Source organism: Carcharhinus amblyrhynchos, chromosome 9 (genome assembly GCF_965287045.1).
Source record: "Carcharhinus amblyrhynchos chromosome 9, sCarAmb.v2.hapA, whole genome shotgun sequence".
In the NCBI taxonomy this organism is placed as follows: Eukaryota; Metazoa; Chordata; class Chondrichthyes; order Carcharhiniformes; family Carcharhinidae; genus Carcharhinus; species Carcharhinus amblyrhynchos.
Genome location: NC_137332.1, coordinates 86,664,483 through 86,686,973, shown reverse-complemented (window position 1 = coordinate 86,686,973; position 22,491 = coordinate 86,664,483). Strand labels below are relative to the sequence as shown.

At 45.3% G+C, this 22,491-nt stretch overlaps 1 protein-coding gene across 1 annotated transcript in view; it reads left to right on the top strand.

The window, feature by feature from the left end:
- The window catches only part of cacna1ea (calcium channel, voltage-dependent, R type, alpha 1E subunit a), a 516,576-nt gene that overhangs the window by 380,791 nt on the left and 113,294 nt on the right, over nucleotides 1-22,491 (top strand). The window contains exons 14-19 of the mRNA XM_080196651.1: nucleotides 3,147-3,259; nucleotides 4,896-5,027; nucleotides 5,181-5,253; nucleotides 5,668-5,785; nucleotides 7,913-7,980; nucleotides 19,151-19,248. Of these exons, the coding sequence (XP_080052777.1) occupies nucleotides 3,147-3,259; nucleotides 4,896-5,027; nucleotides 5,181-5,253; nucleotides 5,668-5,785; nucleotides 7,913-7,980; nucleotides 19,151-19,248 (602 nt within the window). The remainder of the gene's footprint in view (nucleotides 1-3,146; nucleotides 3,260-4,895; nucleotides 5,028-5,180; nucleotides 5,254-5,667; nucleotides 5,786-7,912; nucleotides 7,981-19,150; nucleotides 19,249-22,491) is intronic.

Here is a 22,491-nt window from a genome sequence, read left to right as displayed (position 1 = left end):
TGAACTTGTGACCCCTTGTGTTTGTCATTTCTGACCTGGGAAAAAGCTTCCAACTGTTCACACTATCTATACCCTTCATAATTTTATACACTTCTATCAGGTCTCCCCTCAACCTCCGTCTTTCCAGGGAGAACATCCCTAATTTACTTAATCTCACCTCATAGCTCAGATCCTCTATACCAGGCAACATCCTGGTAAACCATTTCTGCGCTCTCTCCAAAGCCTCACGTCCTTCTGATAGTGTGGTGACTTGAACTGGACGCAGTATTCTAAGTGTGCCCTAACTAACGTTCTATATAACTGCAACATCACATGCCAACTTTTATACTCTATGTCCCGTCCAGTAAAGGCAAGCATGCCATACGCATTCTTGACCACCTTTTCCACCTGTGCTGCCACCTTTAAGGATCTGTGGACTTGCACACCCAGATCCCTCTGTGTGTCTGTACTCCTGATGGTTCTGCCATTTATTGTATAGCTCCTCCCTGAATTAGATCCACCAAAATGCTTCACTTCGCATTTATCTGGATTAAATTCCATCTGCCGTTTCTTCACCCAATTTTCCAGCCTATCTATATCCTGCTGTATTCTCTGACAATGTTCATCACTATCGGCAACTCCAGCAATCTTTGTGTCATCCGCAAACTTACTAATCAGACCAGCCACATCTTCTTCCAAATCACTTATATATATCACAAACAGCAGGGGTCCCAGTACAGAGCCCTGCAGAACACCAGTAGTCACAGACCTCCAATCAGAAAAAGACCCCTCCGCTGCCATTCTCCGTCTTCTATGGCCAAACCAGATCTGTCACCATCTTGCTAGTTCACCCTTAATCCCGATGAAGGAGTAGCACTCCAAAGGCTAGTGGCTTATGCTACCAAATAAACCTGTTGGACTTTAACCTGGTGTTATGAGACTTCTTACTGTATTTACCCCAGTCCAATGCAGGCATCTCCACATCATGACTGTCTCTGGTAACAGAGTTTGTAATGCAATGTGCCTGTTTCTAGTATCAGAGCCTGTAATGCACTGTGACTGTGTCTGGGCATCAGAGCCTGTAATGCACTGTGACTGTCTCTGGCATCAGAGCCCGTAATGCAATGTGACTGTTTCTAGTAACAGAACCTGTAATGCACTGTGTCTGTCTCTGGCATCAGAGCCTGTAATACACTATGACTGTCTCTGGCATTAGAGCCTGCAATGCAGTGTGACTGTTTCTAGTATCATAGCCTGTAATACACTGTGACTGTCTCTGGTAACAGAGCCTGTAATGCAATGTGACTGTTTCTAGTATCAGAGCCTGTAATGCACTGTGACTGTCTCTGGCATCAGAGCCTGTAATGCCCTGTGACTGTTTCTAGTAACAGAGCCTGTAATGCACTGTGACTGTCTCTGGCATCAGAGCTTGCAATGCAGTGTAACTGTCTCTAATATGAGAGTCTGTAATGCAGAGTGACTGTCTCCACCCAGACCCACACTTTGTGACTGATATCAGATCCTGGTGTACTGTGAGACCATGTTTTGTATCACGCTGCTGCAGTAATACAGGTCTGGTTGGTATCAGACTGGAGCGTAGGAGACTGAGGGGTGATCTTACAGAGGTCTATAAAATAATGAGGGGCACAGATCAGCTAGATAGTCAATATCTTTTCCCAAAAGTAGGGGAGTCTAAAACTAGAGGGCATAGGTTTAAGATGAGAGGGGAGAGATACAAAAAGGTCCAGAGGAGCTATTTTTTCACACAGAGGGTGGTGAGTGTCTGGAACAAGCTGCCAGAGGCAGTAGTAGAGGTGGGTACAATTTTTTTTAAAGTGTTTGGACAGTTATATGGGTAAGATGGGTATAGAGGGATAGGGGCTAAATGCGGGCAATTGGGACTAGCTTAGAGGTTTAACAAAAAAGGGTGGCATGGACAAGTTGGGCCTAAGGGCCAGTTTCTATGCTGTAAACCTCTATGACTGACAATGGAGCATTAATTGTATCAGACTCCTATATTCCTACGGCAAGTCTATTCTATTATAAGACCTCAATAGCAATTTGTGATCATTCAAGTCTATTGTAATCTGTGTCACGCTCTGTACCCCAGATTCCCATTCTAAATTGCAGTCTTTGTTGCAGTCTATATCTGTCTTTACAGCAACACATATCTTAATCTGTATTCCCAATCAATATCCCCAGTCTATATTCCAGCCCTTATCCCAATCTAAAATCCAATCTATATGGAGTTTAATGTGGGAAAGTGTGAGGTAATTCACTTTGGCAGGAATAACGGATGTGTAGAGTATAGGGCTAACGGTAGGACTCTGAATAGTGTGGATGAACAGAGGGATCTAGGTGTATGTGTACATGGATCCCTGAAGGTTGGGAATCAAGTGGATAAGGTTGTTAAGAAGGCATACGGTGTCTTGGCGTTTATTGGTAGGGGGATTGAATTTAGGAGCCGCAGCGTCATGTTGCAACTGTACAAAACTCTGGTGCGGCCGCACTTGGAGTATTGTGTGCAGTTCTGGTCCCCACATTATAGGAAGGATGTGGAGGCTTTGGAGAGGGTGCAGAGGAGGTTTACCAGGATATTGCCTGGTATGGAGGGGAGGTCCTATGAGGAGAGACTGAGGGATTTGAGGTTGTTTTCGTTAGAAAGAAGGCGGCTACGAGGGGACCTTATTGAAACATATAAGATGATTAGAGGTTTAGATAGGGTGGACAGTGATAGCCTTTTACCTCGGATGGAGAAAGCTAGCACGAGGGGCCATAGCTTTAAATTAAGGGGTGGTAGTTATAGGATGGATGTCAGGGGTAGGTTCTTTACCCAGAGGGTGGTGAGGGATTAGAATGCCCTGCCTGCTGCAGTTGTAAATGTGCCTAGTTTGGGGGCGTTTAAGAGATCCGTGGATAGGTTTATGGATGGAAAGGGTTTGGTTTAGGTTAGAGGGTCATTGTTTTTTAACTGGTCGGCGCAACATCGTGGGCCGAAGGGCCTGTACTGCGCTGTAATGTTCTATGTTCTATATATCACCTGTACCCAGTTAATATCCTAGTCTATCTGTGTCTCAAATCCAGACTTTATCCCAGTCTATAACCCAAATTGTAGCTGAACCTGTCTCCCAGTTTATAGCTCTCTCTCCCTTCCCTTTGCTTGGCAGGTTATCATCGGCAGTATATTCGATGTGGTTTGGACAATGATTCGCCCAGAGACTTCGTTTGGTATCAGCGTGCTTCGAGCACTGCGACTGCTCAGGATCTTTAAAGTCACAAAGTAAGTATGGTTTAGGGTGCTGGCTGGAATCAGACCCACAAGCGTTGGTGTTGATGGCTCCTTGCCTTCCTCTTCATTGGTTCCCAATACACTGGAACCACCTGCTTAGTGTTTCCTCACACAATAGTGCTAACTCCGCCAACACTCACCCACTGGCACCAGGGTACAACATAGATCATAGAACCTAGATCATAGAGCCCTACAGTGCAGAAAGAGGCCCTTCAGCCCATCGAGTCTGCACCGAACACAATCCCACCCAGGCCCTACCCCCATATCCCTACATATTATACCCGCTAATCCCTCTAACCTACGCATCCCTGGACACTAAGGGGCAATTTCTTAGCATAGCCAATCAACCTAACCCGCACATCTTTGGACTGTGGGAGGAAACCGGAGCACCCGGAGGAAACCCATACAGACATGAGGAGAATGTGCAAACTCCACACAGACAGTGACCTGAGCTGGGAATCGAACCCAGGACATGATAGCCAATGTTGAGGCATGGCTGCCAAGTGGCCACCGCAGATTTAAAATTTCTCCAGGAAAGATTGAGAAATGGCTGAGTAAGAGGAATGGCCTCTACTAATCATCCTTGGTAATTAGGGATGAAATCACTTCAGTGATAAGTGAGGGTATTATGAGGTGGACAGGCAGTGGGGACTCTCTGGATAAGATTAATAGAAAAGGATTTCAGTCAATAGTGAGAGCTGTGAATGAGGTAGCCACTGTGAAGTGGTGGATTGTATAAATGCAGAGTTGAGACAAGTGTGTAGTAAAGGCAGTGTGGGTTTAATGGGAGATTTTAACTTCCATAGAGTTTGAAGTAAATAAGAAAGAGAGTGAAAAAACAAGTTTATTCCCCTAAAGGACAGGAGCTGTACTTACCCATAAAGACAGCCATGGAGAACTAAGGACGTAAAAGACAACATAAAACCATCAGACAAAATTACAAAATATAGCACAGACCCGGTGAATGAGAAAGATACAAAGACAAAATAGATTGTAAGAGCTACAAAAAGAGAGGCACCAGCTCCTCACTGACTCTCCACACACACTGGCACTGGCTCCTCACTGACTCTCACAGTTTAGTATGTCTCCTGCTGTGTCCAAGACAACAAAAAATTGCAAAGGATTGTGAACAAAGACCAGTCCATCACTCAAACCAGCCTCCCATCCATTGACTCTGTCTACTTTTCTCATTGGCTCAGAAAAGCAACCAGCATAATCTAAGACCCCATGCACCCAAATGTGTTCTCTTCCACCTTCTTCCGTCGGACAAAAGATACCAAAGCCTGAGGCCACGTACCAACCAACTCAAGAACAGCTTCTTCCCTGCTGCCATCAGACGTAGCACATATTAAGATGATGTTTCTCTATACCCTGTGACTGTAACACTGCATTCTGCAGCCTCTCCTTTCCATCTCCTCTATGTACTCCATAAACGGTATGTTTTGTATAGCGAGCAAGAAACAATACTTTACAATATATGCCAATACGAGTGGCAGTAATGAATCAAATTACATCAGCTCTTCACTGCCCCAATGCCTCACTGGTTCCTGATTTACGCACATACACTGCTACAGGTTTGAATTTTTATACCCATATTGTATTAATGTCTTCACTTATTCTTCCCCAGATACTGGGCCTCTCTACGGAACCTGGTCGTTTCCTTAATGAGCTCAATGAAATCCATCATCAGCCTCCTCTTCCTTCTCTTCCTCTTCATTGTTGTGTTTGCTCTGCTGGGAATGCAGTTGTTTGGTGGTCGGTGAGTATCCCACACCCAGTTTCTTCATTAACACATCTGGCCAGCATCATCCACTCTCTTTGTTATTTTACGTTTATAATGTTGAAATTAAAGATGTGATTGTTTTGTCACAAGGTCCCAGCAGACCATTTCACCTCTTCATTTCCACGGCAGATTTAACTTTCCAAAAGGGACTCCACCAGCCAACTTCGACACCTTTCCCGCTGCGATCATCACAGTCTTTCAGGTATAGCCACGCTAAATCAAGATCATAACCATGTGTCAATCGGTTAGGACGAGGACATGAGAGGGAATTAGAGAAGGAGACAAATTTACAATAGGGCTTACGATGCTCAATAACAAAATGTCTCTCTCTTTGTGAGTAAAACAAGTGGAAGTATGTAACACTCATCAATGAGTGGTGAAGATGTTTAACTAGTCAGTGAGTTGTGAAGATAACTAAATGCTTGTCAGTCAGTGGTGAAGACGATTAACATGAGTCAGTGAGGCTGAAGATGATTAGTACCCTCTAAACCCTCTGTGTCTTTTCCTCAAGGCCCTGGAACAATAGACTTCTGTTCCATTTATTACTTCTATCTTTAATTTCTCCTTGGTTGGAATTTTCTCAGAGTCTGAGTAACATGAAATCTTTTTCCTTTAGATTTTAACCGGTGAGGATTGGAATGAGGTGATGTACAATGGGATAAAATCGCAGGGAGGTGTGAACACGGGAATGTGGTCATCAGTGTATTTTATTGTCCTGACGCTCTTTGGAAACTGTATCCTTTCACTGGGTTAGATGTCCTCCTCTCTCTGGTCTTTATTGGCATGCTTGACTATATCTATATTTCACTCACTTGCTTGGTGCTCTTTTTAAAATATAGACAGGCTCTGTTTGGATATAAGACAGGCTTGTTAGTGTGAGAGAAGTTTCTAGAATTGTCTTCAACTCTTTCACAGTCCTCAGTCGCCAGATTCAGGGATGCTGTTGATAGAGGCAGCACCAAACAGGTAGGCTATGTAGCCATGGTAACCATACCATTGAAGGCACCAGCCCATATACTATTGCCCCAAGATTAGTTAATGGGAGAATGCATGGATCTTAAGATCAGCTAGTGTTTTGTGTCACCAGTTGCCAGAGGGGTGAGCTGATAATGGACAAGGAATATCCGTGACCTCAGTGACTGAGGCGATTAACTGTCTGCCCCCTCGATGAAGGAGATTTTCATATCCAGAACCAAAGGGAGGAACAACAGAGAAAGAAAGGAGATGAATTCGAGCCAAGGCAGGCCAAGAAAGTAAATAGAAAGATCAGATTATCTCGGGTGTCAAGTCACTCAGTAGTGACTAGTGCTGGGAAAAGAAATATGCTGGAGGCAACGTTCCGACCTCGCTGTGCCTGGCACACATCATGGTGATCCTAGAAGATGGGGGTGTGGGCAGGGTGACCCATGTTGGGGAGGATGTGGGGAAACGCGCCGCTGATGAGGGGGGAGTCCTGATGTCTGTGGGGGTCGGGGGATGGGATCTCCCAGTGCACTGAGAACCTTAGGAAATGTTGCCTGAGCACTCTGCAACCGGGCTCACCGGCATGCTAAGGCCCTGCCCCACTGTCAGAGCACTTCTTGCCACTCTCCCAAAAAGTGAGTGGGTGTGGAACAATTGCAGTGCACAGCGCGCCCGACAATCTGGCACAGCTCGCTCCAGTTTTCTCACAGTTGTCACACTTCACTTTTCTGGGGGGGCGTTTCCACTTGCTATCAATGTTTTTTTTCATCTTGCATGCGTCAGGACAGATGCAGGAATACCAAATTTCAAAGTTAAAACTGCTGTGATAAGTTTTAATGAAGTTAAATAATTTAATTGATGAATTTGGCCCATTCCAGTAATCAGTTGGTTTTTGTTTCACCTTTTTCATGCTCTGTATAGGAACACAGTTTGATTTTTCATAGAATCATGGAACCCCACAGTGCAGAAAGAGGCCCTTCGGCCCATCGAGTCTGCACCGAACACAATCCCACCCAGACCCTACCCCCACATCCCTACATATTATACCCACTAACCCCTCTAACCTACGCATCTCTGGACACTAAGGGGCAATTTCTTAGCATGGCCAATCAACCTAACCCACACATCTTTGGACTGTGGGAGGAAACTGGAGCACCCGGAGGAAACCCACGCAGACATGAAGAGAATGTGCAAACTCCACACAGACAGCGACCTGAGCTGAGAATTGAACCCAGGTCCCTGGAGCTGTGAAGCAGCAGTGCTAAGCACTGTGTTACCGTGCCGCATTTATTCATAAGGGGTGGGCATCACTGGCTGGGCCAATTTATTGCCCACAGCTAAGTATCCTTGAACTGAGTGTCTCACTCGGCCGTTTCAGAGTCAACCCCTTCGCTGTGGGTCTGGGGTCACATGCTGGCTGGATCATATGGACAACAGATTTCCATCCCTAAAGTGAACCGGGTGGGTTTTAACAATAATCAACAGTGATTTCATAGTTGTCATTAGATTTTAATTTCAGATTTTTTTACGAATTCAAATTTCACCAACTGCCATGGTGGGATTCAAACCTGGGTCCCCAGAGCATTCTGCTGGATCTCTGGATTACGAGTTCAGTGACAATACTCTATGCCACCGCCCCTGCCTCCCCCAAAGAGTTGAGGACAGGGCCTTTGGAAGCTGACTGGAGAAATCAAGTTCCATTCTTACCGTGTGGGATTCCAGGGTTTTCAGAATCATGAGCAGACAGATCGTTCAGGTGAGTCCTTGAAAGTGAAACAAGTGCTACGTTACCATCGCCTGCAGTAATGAAAAATCTTTCCAGTAAGACCTGACATTGTCTCTTTGTGTGGATAGAGTGTGAAATGAAACAGTTTCTCTTCCTTAACCCTAATGACAAGATACCTTACTGAATGTCTTCTTGGCTATTGCTGTTGATAATCTCGCCAATGCCCAGGAGTTGACAAAGGTAAAGTGAACTATCAGCTTTCTATCAACCAGAACAAACTGGGGAGCAGAGACCCTATTATACAGAATGCATGTGGTACATAACCCATACTGCACAGAATGCATGCGGTACAAAATGCATACTGCACGGAATCCATTCAGTACAGAATCCATACTGCACAGAATCCATACTGCATGGAATACAGTCAGTACAGAATCCATACTGCATGGAATACAGTCAGTACACAATCCATACTGCACGGAATACAGTCAGTACAGAACCCATACTGCACGGAATACAGTCAGTACAGAATCCATACTGCACGGAATACAGTCAGTACAGAATCCATACTGCACGGAATACAGTCAGTACAGAATTCATACTGCACGGAATACAGTCAGTACAGAATCCATACTGCACGGAATACAGTCAGTACAGAATCCATACTGTGCGGAATACAGTCAGTACAGAATCCATACTGCACGGAATACAGTCAGTACAGAATCCATACTGCACAGAATACAGTCAGTACAGAATACGTACTGCACGGAATTCAGTCAGTACAGAATACGTACTGCACGGAATACAGTCAGTACAGAATACATACTGCACGGAATACAGTCAGTACAGAATACATACTGCGCGGAATACAGTCAGTACAGAATCCATACTGCGCGGAATACAGTCAGTACAGAATCCATACTGCACGGAATACAGTCAGTACAGAATACATACTGCACGGAATACAGTCAGTACAGAATACATACTGCGCGGAATACAGTCAGTACAGAATCCATACTGCGCGGAATACAGTCAGTACAGAATCCATACTGCTCAGAATTCAGTCAGTACGGAATCCATACTGCATGGAATACAGTCAGTACAGAATCTATACTGCACGGAATCCATACTACACGGAATCCATACTGCACGGAACCCGTACTGCCCGAAATCCATACTACACGGAAACCATACTGCACAGAACCCATACTGCACGGAACCCATACTACAAGTAATCCATACTGCATGGAATCCATACTACAAGGAATCCATACTACACGGAATCCATACTGCACGGAACCCATACTGCACGGAACCCATACTACAAGGAATCCATACTGCACGAAATCCATACTACAAGGAATCCATACTGCACGAAATCCATACTACAAGGAATCCATACTGCACGGAATCCATACTACACGGAATCCATACTGCACGGAATCCATACTGCACGGAATCCATACTACACGGAATCCATACTACAAGGAATCCATACTGCACGAAATCCATACTACAAGGAATCCATACTGCACGAAATCCATACTACAAGGAATCCATACTGCACGGAATCCATACTGCACGGAATCCATACTGCACGGAATCCATACTGCACGGAATCCATACTACACGGAATCCATACTGCACGGAATCCATACTGCACGAAATCCATACTACAAGGAATCCATACTGCACGAAATCCATACTACAAGGAATCCATACTGCACGGAATCCATACTACACGGAATCCATACTGCACAAAATCCATACTACAAGGAATCCATACTACACGGAATCCACACTGCACAGAATCCATACTACACGGAATCCACACTGCACAGAATCCATACGGCACGGAATTCAGTCAGTACAGAATCCATACTGCACGGAATACAGTCAGTACAGAATCCATACTGCACGGAATTCAGTCAGTACAGAATCCATACTGCACGGAATTCAGTCAGTACAGAATCCATACTGCACGGAATACAGTCAGTACAGAATCCATACTGCACGGAATTCAGTCAGTACAGAATCCATACTGCACGGAATACAGTCAGTACAGAATCCATACTGCGCGGAATACAGTCAGTACAGAATCCATACTGCACGGAATTCAGTCAGTTCAGAATCCATACTGCGCGGAATACAGTCAGTACAGAATCCATACTGCACGGAATACAGTCAGTACAGAATCCATACTGCATGGAATTCAGTCAGTTCAGACTCCATACTGCACGGAATCCATACTACATGGAATTCAGTCAGTACAGAATCCATACTGCACGGAATTCAGTCAGTACAGAATACATACTGCGCGGAATACAGTCAGTACAGAATCCATACTGCATGGAATACAGTCAGTACAGAATCCATACTGCACGGAATACAGTCAGTACAGAATCCATACTGCACGGAATACAGTCAGTACAGAATCCATACTGCGCGGGATTCAGTCAGTACAGAATCCATACTGCGCGGGATTCAGTCAGTACAGAAAACGTACTGCACGGAATACAGTCAGTACAGAAAACGTACTGCACAGAATTCAGTCAGTACAGAATCCATACTGCACGGAATACAGTCAGTACAGAATCCATACTGCACGGAATACAGTCAGTACAGAATCCATACTGCACGGAATACAGTCAGTACAGAATCCATACTGCACGGAATTCAGTCAGTACAGAATCCATACTGCACGGAATACAGTCAGTACAGAATCCATACTGCACGGAATACAGTCAGTACAGAATACGTACTGCACGGAATACAGTCAGTACAGAATCCATACTGCATGGAATACAGTCAGTACAGAGTACATACTGCACGGAATACCGTCAGTACAGAATCCATACTGCACGGAATACAGTCAGTACAGAATCCACACTGCACGGAATACAGTCAGTACAGAATCCATACTGCACGGAATACAGTCAGTACAGAATCCATACTGCGCGGAATACAGTCAGTACAGAATCCATATTGCACGGAATACAGTCAGTACAGAATCCATACTGCACAGAATACAGTCAGTACAGAATACGTACTGCATGGAATACAGTCAGTACAGAATACGTACTGCATGGAATACAGTCAGTACAGAATCCGTACTGCACGGAATTCAGTCAGTACAGAATCCGTACTGCACGGAATTCAGTCAGTACAGAATCCATACTGCACGGAATACAGTCAGTACAGAATCCATACTGCACGGAATACAGTCAGTACAGAATCCATACTGCACGGAATTCAGTCAGTACAGAATCCATACTGCACGGAATTCAGTCAGTACAGAATCCATACTGCACGGAATTCAGTCAGTACAGAATCCATACTGCACGGAATACAGTCAGTACAGAATCCATACTGCACGGAATACAGTCAGTACAGAATCCATACTGCACGGAATACAGTCAGTACAGAATCCATACTGCACGGAATACAGTCAGTACAGAATCCGTACTGCACGGAATTCAGTCAGTACAGAATCCGTACTGCACGGAATACAGTCAGTACAGAATACGTACTGCACGGAATTCAGTCAGTACAGAATCCATACTGCACGGAATACAGTCAGTACAGAATCCATACTGCACGGAATTCAGTCAGTACAGAATCCATACTGCACGGAATTCAGTCAGTACAGAATCCATACTGCACGGAATTCAGTCAGTACAGAATCCATACTGCACGGAATACAGTCAGTACAGAATACGTACTGCACGGAATACAGTCAGTACAGAATACGTACTGCATGGAATACAGTCAGTACAGAATACGTACTGCATGGAATACAGTCAGTACAGAATCCATACTGCATGGAATACAGTCAGTACAGAATCCATACTGCATGGAATACAGTCAGTACAGAGTACATACTGCACGGAATACCGTCAGTACAGAATCCATACTGCACGGAATACAGTCAGTACAGAATCCATACTGCACGGAATACAGTCAGTACAGAATCCATACTGCGCAGAATACAGTCAGTACAGAATCCATACTGCACGGAATACAGTCAGTACAGAATCCATACTGCACGGAATACAGTCAGTACAGAATACGTACTGCATGGAATACAGTCAGTACAGAATCCATACTGCATGGAATACAGTCAGTACAGAATCCATACTGCATGGAATACAGTCAGTACAGAATCCATACTGCATGGAATACAGTCAGTACAGAATCCATACTGCACGGAATACAGTCAGTACAGAATCCATACTGCACGGAATACAGTCAGTACAGAATACGTACTGCATGGAATACAGTCAGTACAGAATCCATACTGCATGGAATACAGTCAGTACAGAATCCATACTGCATGGAATACAGTCAGTACAGAGTACATACTGCACGGAATACCGTCAGTACAGAATCCATACTGCACGGAATACAGTCAGTACAGAATCCATACTGCACGGAATACAGTCAGTACAGAATCCATACTGCGCGGAATACAGTCAGTACAGAATCCATACTGCACGGAATACAGTCAGTACAGAATCCATACTGCACGGAATACAGTCAGTACAGAATCCATACTGCACGGAATTCAGTCAGTACAGAATCCATACTGCACGGAATACAGTCAGTACAGAATACGTACTGCACGGAATTCAGTCAGTACAGAATCCATACTGCACGGAATACAGTCAGTACAGAATCCATACTGCACGGAATTCAGTCAGTACAGAATCCATACTGCACGGAATTCAGTCAGTACAGAATCCATACTGCACGGAATTCAGTCAGTACAGAATCCATACTGCACGGAATACAGTCAGTACAGAATCCATACTGCACGGAATACAGTCAGTACAGATTACGTACTGCACGGAATACAGTCAGTACAGAATACGTACTGCATGGAATACAGTCAGTACAGAATACGTACTGCACGGAATACAGTCAGTACAGAATACGTACTGCATGGAATACAGTCAGTACAGAATCCATACTGCATGGAATACAGTCAGTACAGAATCCATACTGCATGGAATACAGTCAGTACAGAGTACATACAGCACGGAATACCGTCAGTACAGAATCCATACTGCACGGAATACAGTCAGTACAGAATCCATACTGCACGGAATACAGTCAGTACAGAATCCATACTGCGCGGAATACAGTCAGTACAGAATCCATACTGCACAGAATACAGTCAGTACAGAATACGTACTGCATGGAATACAGTCAGTACAGAATCCATACTGCACGGAATACAGTCAGTACAGAGTACATACTGCACGGAATACCGTCAGTACAGAATCCATACTGCACGGAATACAGTCAGTACAGAATCCATACTGCACGGAATACAGTCAGTACAGAATCCATACTGCGCGGAATACAGTCAGTACAGAATCCATACTGCACGGAATACAGTCAGTACAGAATCCATACTGCACAGAATACAGTCAGTACAGAATAAGTACTGCACGGAATTCAGTCAGTACAGAATACGTACTGCACGGAATACAGTCAGTGCAGAATACGTACTGCACGGAATACAGTCAGTACAGAATCCATACTGCACGGAATTCAGTCAGTACAGAGTACATACTGCACGGAATACCGTCAGTACAGAATCCATACTGCACGGAATACAGTCAGTACAGAATCCATACTGCACGGAATACAGTCAGTACAAAATCCATACTGCGCGGAATACAGTCAGTACAGAATCCATACTGCACGGAATACAGTCAGTACAGAATCCATACTGCACAGAATACAGTCAGTACAGAATAAGTACTGCACGGAATTCAGTCAGTACAGAATCCATACTGCACGGAATACAGTCAGTACAGAATACGTACTGCACGGAATTCAGTCAGTACAGAATACGTACTGCACGGAATACAGTCAGTACAGAATACGTACTGCACGGAATACAGTCAGTACAGAATACATACTGCACGGAATACAGTCAGTACAGAATACATACTACGCGGAATACAGTCAGTACAGAATCCATACTGCACGGAATTCAGTCAGTACAGAATCCATACTGCACAGAATACAGTCAGTACAGAATCCATACTGCACGGAATACCGTCAGTACAGAATCCATACTGCACGGAATTCAGTCAGTACAGAATCCATACTGCACGGAATTCAGTCAGTACAGAATCCATACTGCACGGAATACAGTCAGTACAGAATACGTACTGCACGGAATACAGTCAGTACAGAATCCATACTGCACGGAATTCAGTCAGTACAGAATCCATACTGCACGGAATCCATACTGCTCAGAATTCAGTCAGTACAGAATCCATACTGCACGGAATCCATACTACACGGAATCCATACTGCACGGAACCCGTACTGCACGAAATCCATACTACACGGAAACCATACTGCACAGAACCCATACTGCACGGAACCCATACTACAAGGAATCCATACTGCACGGAATCCATACTACAAGGAATCCATACTACACGGAATCCATACTGCACGGAACCCATACTGCACGGAACCCATACTACAAGGAATCCATACTGCACGAAATCCATACTACAAGGAATCCATACTGCACGAAATCCATACTACAAGGAATCCATACTGCACGGAATCCATACTGCACGGAATCCATACTGCACGGAATCCATACTACACGGAATCCATACTGCACGGAATCCATACTACAAGGAATCCATACTGCACGAAATCCATACTACAAGGAATCCATACTACACGGAATCCATACTGCACGGAACCCATACTGCACGGAACCCATACTACAAGGAATCCATACTGCACGAAATCCATACTGCACGGAACCCATACTACAAGGAATCCATACTGCACGAAATCCATACTACAAGGAATCCATACTGCACGGAATCCATACTACAAGGAATCCATACTGCACGAAATCCATACTACAAGGAATCCATACTACACGGAATCCACACTGCACAGAATCCATACTACACGGAATCCACACTGCACAGAATCCATACGGCACGGAATTCAGTCAGTTCAGAAGCCATACTGCATGGAATTCAGTCAGTACAGAATCCATACTGCACGGAATACAGTCAGTACAGAATCCATACTGCACGGAATTCAGTCAGTACAGAATCCATACTGCACGGAATTCAGTCAGTACAGAATCCATACTGCACGGAATACAGTCAGTACAGAATCCATACTGCACGGAATTCAGTCAGTACAGAATCCATACTGCACGGAATACAGTCAGTACAGAATCCATACTGCGCGGAATACAGTCAGTACAGAATCCATACTGCATGGAATTCAGTCAGTTCAGAATCCATACTGCGCGGAATACAGTCAGTACAGAATCCATACTGCGCGGAATACAGTCAGTACAGAATCCATACTGCATGGAATTCAGTCAGTTCAGAATCCATACTGCACGGAATCCATACTACATGGAATTCAGTCAGTACAGAATCCATACTGCACGGAATTCAGTCAGTACAGAATCCATACTGCGCGGAATACAGTCAGTACAGAATACATACTGCGCGGAATACAGTCAGTACAGAATACGTACTGCACGGAATACAGTCAGTACTGAATCCATACTGCACGGAATACAGTCAGTACAGAATCCATACTGCGCGGAATACAGTCAGTACAGAATACATACTGCACGGAATACAGTCAGTACAGAATCCATACTGCACGGAATACAGTCAGTACAGAATCCATACTGCACGGAATACAGTCAGTACAGAATACATACTGCACGGAATTCAGTCAGTACAGAATCCATACTGCACGGAATACAGTCAGTACAGAATCCATACTGCGCGGAATACAGTCAGTACAGAATACATACTGCACGGAATTCAGTCAGTACAGAATCCATACTGCACGGAATTCAGTCAGTACAGAATCCATACTGCACGGAATTCAGTCAGTACAGAATCCATACTGCGCGGAATACAGTCAGTACAGAATACATACTGCACGGAATACAGTCAGTACAGAATCCATACTGCACAGAATACAGTCAGTACAGAATCCATACTGCACGGAATACAGTCAGTACAGAATCCATACTGCACGGAATACAGTCAGTACAGAATCCATACTGCACGGAATTCAGTCAGTACAGAATCCATACTGCACGGAATACAGTCAGTACAGAATCCATACTGCACGGAATTCAGTCAGTACAGAATACATACTGCACGGAATTCAGTCAGTACAGAATCCATACTGCACGGAATTCAGTCAGTACAGAATCCATACTGCACGGAATTCAGTCAGTACAGAATCCATACTGCACGGAATTCAGTCAGTACAGAATCCGTACTGCACGGAATTCAGTCAGTACTGAATACATACTGCACGGAATACAGTCAGTACAGAATCCATACTGCACGGAATACAGTCAGTACAGAATCTATACTGCACGGAATACAGTCAGTACAGAATCCATACTGCACGGAATACAGTCAGTACAGAATCCATACTGCACGGAATTCAGTCAGTACAGAATCCATACTGCACGGAATTCAGTCAGTACAGAATCCATACTGCACGGAATCCACACTGCACGGAATTCAGTCAGTACAGAATCCATACTGCACAGAATCCATACTGCCTCAGCATTGACCCTCTTTCAGTGCAGCACTCCTTCAGTATTGACCTTATGACAGTGCAGCATTCCCTCATATTGCACAGAATCGACTCTGCACAGAATCCATTCAGTAGAGAATCCATACTGCACGGAATCCATACTGCACAGAATCCATGCAATACAGATTACAGTCTGTACAGAATAAACTGCAGAGAATCCATACAGTAAAGATTACATAAATTACAGATTGCATATATTATTATTACAGATTATGAACTGTACACATGACAGACAATACAGATTACAAACTGTACAGATTACCAACTGTAGTTTACAGACTCTTAAAGAATCCATGCTGTACAGAATCCATAGAATTCATAATCCATAGAGTGCAGATTGCATACTGTACAGAACCATACTGTACAGATTGCATACAGTACAGAATCTATACAGTATGGAATCCACGCAGTACAAAATCTATACAGTACAGAATCTATACAGTGCAAATTACAATCTGTACAGAATACAAACTGTATACAAAATCCACACTATAAAGATTACATATAGATTACATACAGTACAGATTACACAATGTACAAATTACAAACTGTACAGATTACGTATAGATTGCATCCAGTACAGACTCCACACAGCAGGCAGAATGTGAGGCACTGTGCAAATTCTAAACCATGCAGTAGTAATGGAATATTGTACAGATCCCATGTAATGTGTAAGCAAAGGGCTCTGTTTCCTGAAAGTGGCCTTTTATTGTGGAGTTTGCTGAGCTATTTTGTTGATTGATGATTTTGAAAGTTTTGTATCCCATTTTGCCAATTGTATTGAACACCCAACAGGTTGCAGTACTAGTGGGAAATAAATGCCTGGTGGGAATGATCGGGACCCTGGTCCATGTGTAGCTTTATGTGTCCGCTGCACATACACTGCACCAGCTTATCCTCCATGGGACTGCTTCCAGGTGCTTCCTGTGGGAATTGCTAAGGTTCCCCTTGTTCACTGTCAGCCAACTCAGCTCAGTGCTCCCCCTAGTAGTCAGGATGCAAGAATGAGGCTGGCAGGAGAAGACTATAACATTCAGCAGCAAATATTTATTTTTTCTCGGATTAGAATCTGTTCTTATTGATACAAATCTGCCTTATTCAAGAATTCATCATTAGTTGCTGCTTCTGAGTGGCGCTCCAGAAACCTTAGGAAGTAACTTGCTAACAAGCTGCAGAATGAAACTGACAGACCGACACTGTGACAGGGTCAGTGCTGAGGGAGTGCTGCACTGTCAGAGGGTCAGTACTGAGGGAGTGCTGCGCTGTCAGAGGGTCAGTGCTGAGGGAGTGCTGCACTGTCAGAGGGTCAGTACTGAGGGAGTGCTGCGCTGTCAGAGGGTCAGTACTGAGGGAGTGCTGCGCTGTCAGAGGGTCAGTACTGAGGGAGTGCTGCACTGTCAGAGGGTCAGTGCTGAGGGAGTGCTGCACTGTGAGAGAGTCAGTACTGAGGGAGTGCTGCACTGTCAGAGGGTCAGTACTGAGGGAGTGCTGCACTGTCAGAGGGTCAGTACTGAGGGAGTGCTGCGCTGTCAGAGGGTCAGTGCTGAGGGATGCTGCACTGTGAGAGAGTCAGTACTGAGGGAGTGCTGCACTGTCAGAGGGTCAGTACTGAGGGAGTGCTGCACTGTCAGAGGGTCAGTGCTGAGGGAGTGCTGCACTGTCAGAGGGTCAGTGCTGAGGGAGTGCTGCACTGTGAGAGAGTCAGTACTGAGGGAGTGCTGCACTGTCAGAGGGTCAGTACTGAGGGAGTGCTGCACTGTCAGAGGGTCAGTACTGAGGGAGTGCTGCACTGTCAGAGGGTCAGTACTGAGGGAGTGCTGCACTGTCAGAGGGTCAGTACTGAGGGAGTGCTGCACTGTCAGAGGGTCAGTGCTGAGGGAGTGCTGCACTGTCAGAGGGTCAGTGCTGAGGGATGCTGTACTGTGAGAGAGTCAGTACTGAGGGAGTGCTGCAGTGTCAGAGGGTCAGTACTGAGGGAGTGCTGCACTGTCAGAGGGTCAGTGCTGAGGGATGCTGTACTGTGAGAGAGTCAGTACTGAGGGAGTGCTGCAGTGTCAGAGGATCAGTACTGAGGCAGTGATGCACTGTCAGACAGTCAGTACTGAGGGAGTGCTGCACTGTCAGAGGGTCAGTACTGAGGGAGTGCTGCACTGTCAGAGGGTCACTACTGAGGGAGTGCTGCACTGTCAGAGGGTCAGTACTGAGGGAGTGCTGCACTGTCAGAGGGTCAGTACTGAGACAGTGATGCACTGTCAGAGGGTCAGTACTGAGGGAGTGCTGCACTGTCAAAGAGTCAGTATCGAGGGAGTGCTGCTTTGTTAGAAATGCCGTCTGTCAGATGAGATATTAAATGGAGGTCCTGCCCACCATTTTCAGGTAGATTAAAATAATCCCATGGCAGTATTGAGAATAAGAAATTCCAAATGTGGAAATATTTCCCCCTGAAGCTGAATATTGATTTTAATTACTAAAACAGATGATTTGGCCATTATCACAATTCTGTTAGTGGGATCTTGCTGTGCCAGACATGGCTGCCACATTTCCTACTGCCCGTTTACTGCAGTAATCTGAAGTAATTACACTTCAGAGACATGTTGTTGGCTGTAAAGTTCATTTGTACCTTCTGAGGATTTAAGAGGAATATCAGTTCTGTCTGAACGAACAAGCATCACTCTCTCGGCCGTGAGCGTTGAGAATCCTGGAGATTGAAGGTGTCTCGAAGTTTTGTACACGTATTGGAATGACTGGGTGTTTTCAATCTCTCCCCAAGGAGGAGCAGGAAGAGGAGGAAGCCATAAACCAGAAGCACGCATTGCAGAAAGCGAAGGAGGTCAGCCCCATGTCAGCCCCAGGCTTCCCCTCCACAGAGTAAGTGGATATAACACTTCTACCATCAAAGCTGGAGTCTAGTTTAATTGGACACGTGGATTCAGAGAGGGTTGGCGAGAGGATTTCTAACATTCCTCTAAACGCTGACCAACGTTCCAGTCTCAAACCTCACCAACTCGCAATTGGTCAAGGCGATGGGACATTGTGAACTGATGGCACACTGGGTTCTCCAAAACCTTCCAATTGGAAGAGGGCAGCCAACTGAGAGAAATCAAGCAATCCCACAGATTGGAGGCAGAGGGAATGAATATATTGTGGAAAAAAACAATTTCATTCATCCCAACTTAATCAAATGTAGGAACAAATTGTAGATTGTCAATGCTTAGAGCCAAGTAAGTGATGGGAGAGAACATAAAAGGAACTGAAGAAAAATATGTGCATGTGTGAGAGAGAGAGAGTGTGCATGTGTGAGAGAGTGTGACTGTGGGCAGGTGTGAAAGAGAGTATTCATGTGTGAGAGAGTGTGCATGTGTGAGAAAGAGAGTGCATGTGTGAGAAAGAGAGGGAATGTGGGCATGTGTGAAAGAGAGAGAGTATTCATGTGTGAGAGAGAGAGTGCATGTGAGAAGAGAGAGTGCACGTGAGAGAGACAAAGTGCATGTAAAAGAGAGAGATTGTGCATGTGTGAGAGAGAAAGTGCATGTCTGAGATGGAGTGAGCATGTGTGAGAGGAAAAGAGTGTATTTGGGTGAGAGTGTGTGTGCATGAGTGAGAGAGAGTGTGTGTGCATGAATGAGAGAGTGTGTGTGCATGAGTGAGAGAGACACAGTTTGCATGTGTGAAAGAGAGTGTGCATGTGAGAGAGAAAGTGTGCATGTGAGAGAGAAAGTGTGCATGTGAGAGAGTGTGCATGTGAGAGCGAGAGAGAGTGCATGTGTGAGAGAGAGTGTCCATGAGAGAGTACGCAAGAGAAAGAGAGTGTGCATGTGAGAGCGAGCGTGTGCATGTGTGAGAGAGCGTGTGCATTGAGAGAGTGTGTGCATGTGAGAGACTGTGTACATGTGAGAGAGTGTGTGCACGTGAGGGAGAGAATGTGCATGTGAGAGAGAGAGAACATGCATGCGATAGAGAAAGCGCACATGCGAGAGAGCACGCATGCAAGGGAGATCAAATGTATGTGTGAGAGTGTGCATGTGTGGGAGAGAGAGTCATGTGAGGAAGACTGTGTGCATGTGTGTGAGAGAGAGAGTGCATGTGAGGGAGAGAGCATGCATGTGAGAGGGAGAGTCTGTATGTGAAAGAGAGTGTGCATGTGAGAGAGAGAATGTGCACGTGAGAGAGAGTGCACATGAGACAGTGTGCACGTGAGAGTGTGCACTTGAGAGACAGAATGTGCATGTGAGAGAGAGAATGAGCACATGAGAGAGAGAATGTGCACGAGAGAATGTGCACGTGAGAGAGAGAGTTTGCACGTGAGAGAGAGACTGTGTATGTGCATGTGAGAGAGAGAGAGAGTGTGCATGTGAGAGAGAGAGTATATGTGAGAGCGAGTGTGCATGTGAGAGAGAGCATGTGCATGTGAGGGAGAGAGCCTGCATGTGAGAGAGTGTGCATCTGAGAGAGAGGCCGTGTATGTGAGAGAGTGTGCATCTGAGAGAGAAGCCGTGCATGTGAGAGCGAGTGTTCATGTGAGAGAGAGAGTGTGCATGTGAGAGAGAGTGTGCATTTGGGAGAGAGTGTGTGTCAGCATGTGAGGAGGAGACAGTGTGTGCATATGAGAGTGAGAGAGAGAAAATGTGCATTTGAGAGAGTGTGCTTGTGAGAGACAGAGCGTGTGTATGTGTGAGAGAAAGAGTGTACATGAGACAGAGAGTGCGTGCAGTGAGAGAGAGAGATATTGCATGAGAGTGTGTGCATGTGAGAGAGAGAGTCTGCATGTGAGAGAGTGAGAGTGTTCATTTGAGAGGGAGTGTGCACGTGAGAGAGTGTGCACATGTGCGAGAGAGACTGTGTATGTGAGAAAGAGACTGTGCATGTGAGAGAGAGAGAGGGAGTGTGCATGTGAGAGAGAGAGTGTGCATGTGAGAGAGAGACTGTGCATGTGAGAGAGGGAGTGTGCATGTGAAACAGAGAGTGTGCATGTGAGAGAGAGTGCTTGTGTGAGAGAGAGAGTGTGCATCTTTGAGAGAGAGTGTGTATCTTTGTGAGAGAGAATGTACATGTGAGAGAGAGAGTGCGCATGTGAGAGACAGTATGCACGTGAGAGAGAGTTTGTGTGCATGTGAGAGAAAGTGAGAATGTGTCATGTGCGAGAGAGAGAAATTGTGTGCATGTGAAAGAGAGTGTGCTTGAGACAGTGTGCATGTGAGAGAGTATGCATCTTTGACAGAATGTTTATCTTTGAGAGAGAGTGTGCTCGTGAGTATATGTGCATGTAAGAGAGAGTGTGTGCACGTGAGAGAGTGTATACATGAGAGAGAGTATATGCATGTGAGGGAGCGAGTGTGTGTGCATATGAAAGAGAAAGTGTGCATGTGACAGAGAGAGGGAACATCTGCATGTCAGAGAGATGTGAGTGCATGTGTGAGAGAGAGTGTGTGTCTGCATGTGTGAGAGAGAGTGTGTGTCTGCATGTGTGTGAGAGAGTGTGTCTGCATGTATGAGGGAGTGTGTCTGCATGTGTGAGAGAGAGTGTGTCTGCATGTGTGAGAGAGAGTGTGTGTCTGCATGTGTGAGAGAGTGTGTCTGCATGTGTGAGCGAGTGTGTGTCTGCATGTGTGAGAGAGTGTGTGTGTCTGCATGTGTGAGAGAGAGTGTGTGTCTGCATGTGTGAGAGAGAGTGTGTGTCTGCATGTGTGAGAGAGTGTGTCTGCATGTGTGAGCGAGTGTGTGTCTGCATGTGTGAGAGAGAGTGTGTGTCTGCATGTGTGAGAGAGAGTGTGTGTCTGCATGTGTGAGAGAGAGTGTGTGTCTGCATGTGTGAGAGAGAGAGTGTGTCTGCATGTGTGAGAGAGAGTGTGTCTGCATGTGTGAGAGAGTGTGTCTGCATGTGTGAGAGAGAGTGTGTGTCTGCATGTGTGAGAGAGAGTGTGTCTGCATGTGTGAGAGAGAGTGTGTCTGCATGTGTGAGAGAGAGTGTGTGTCTGCATGTGTGTGAGAGAGTGTGTCTGCATGTATGAGAGAGTGTGTGTCTGCATGTGTGAGAGAGAGTGTGTGCCTGCATGTGTGAGAGAGAGCATGTGTCTGCATGTGTGAGAGAGAGTGTGTGCCTGCATGTGTGAG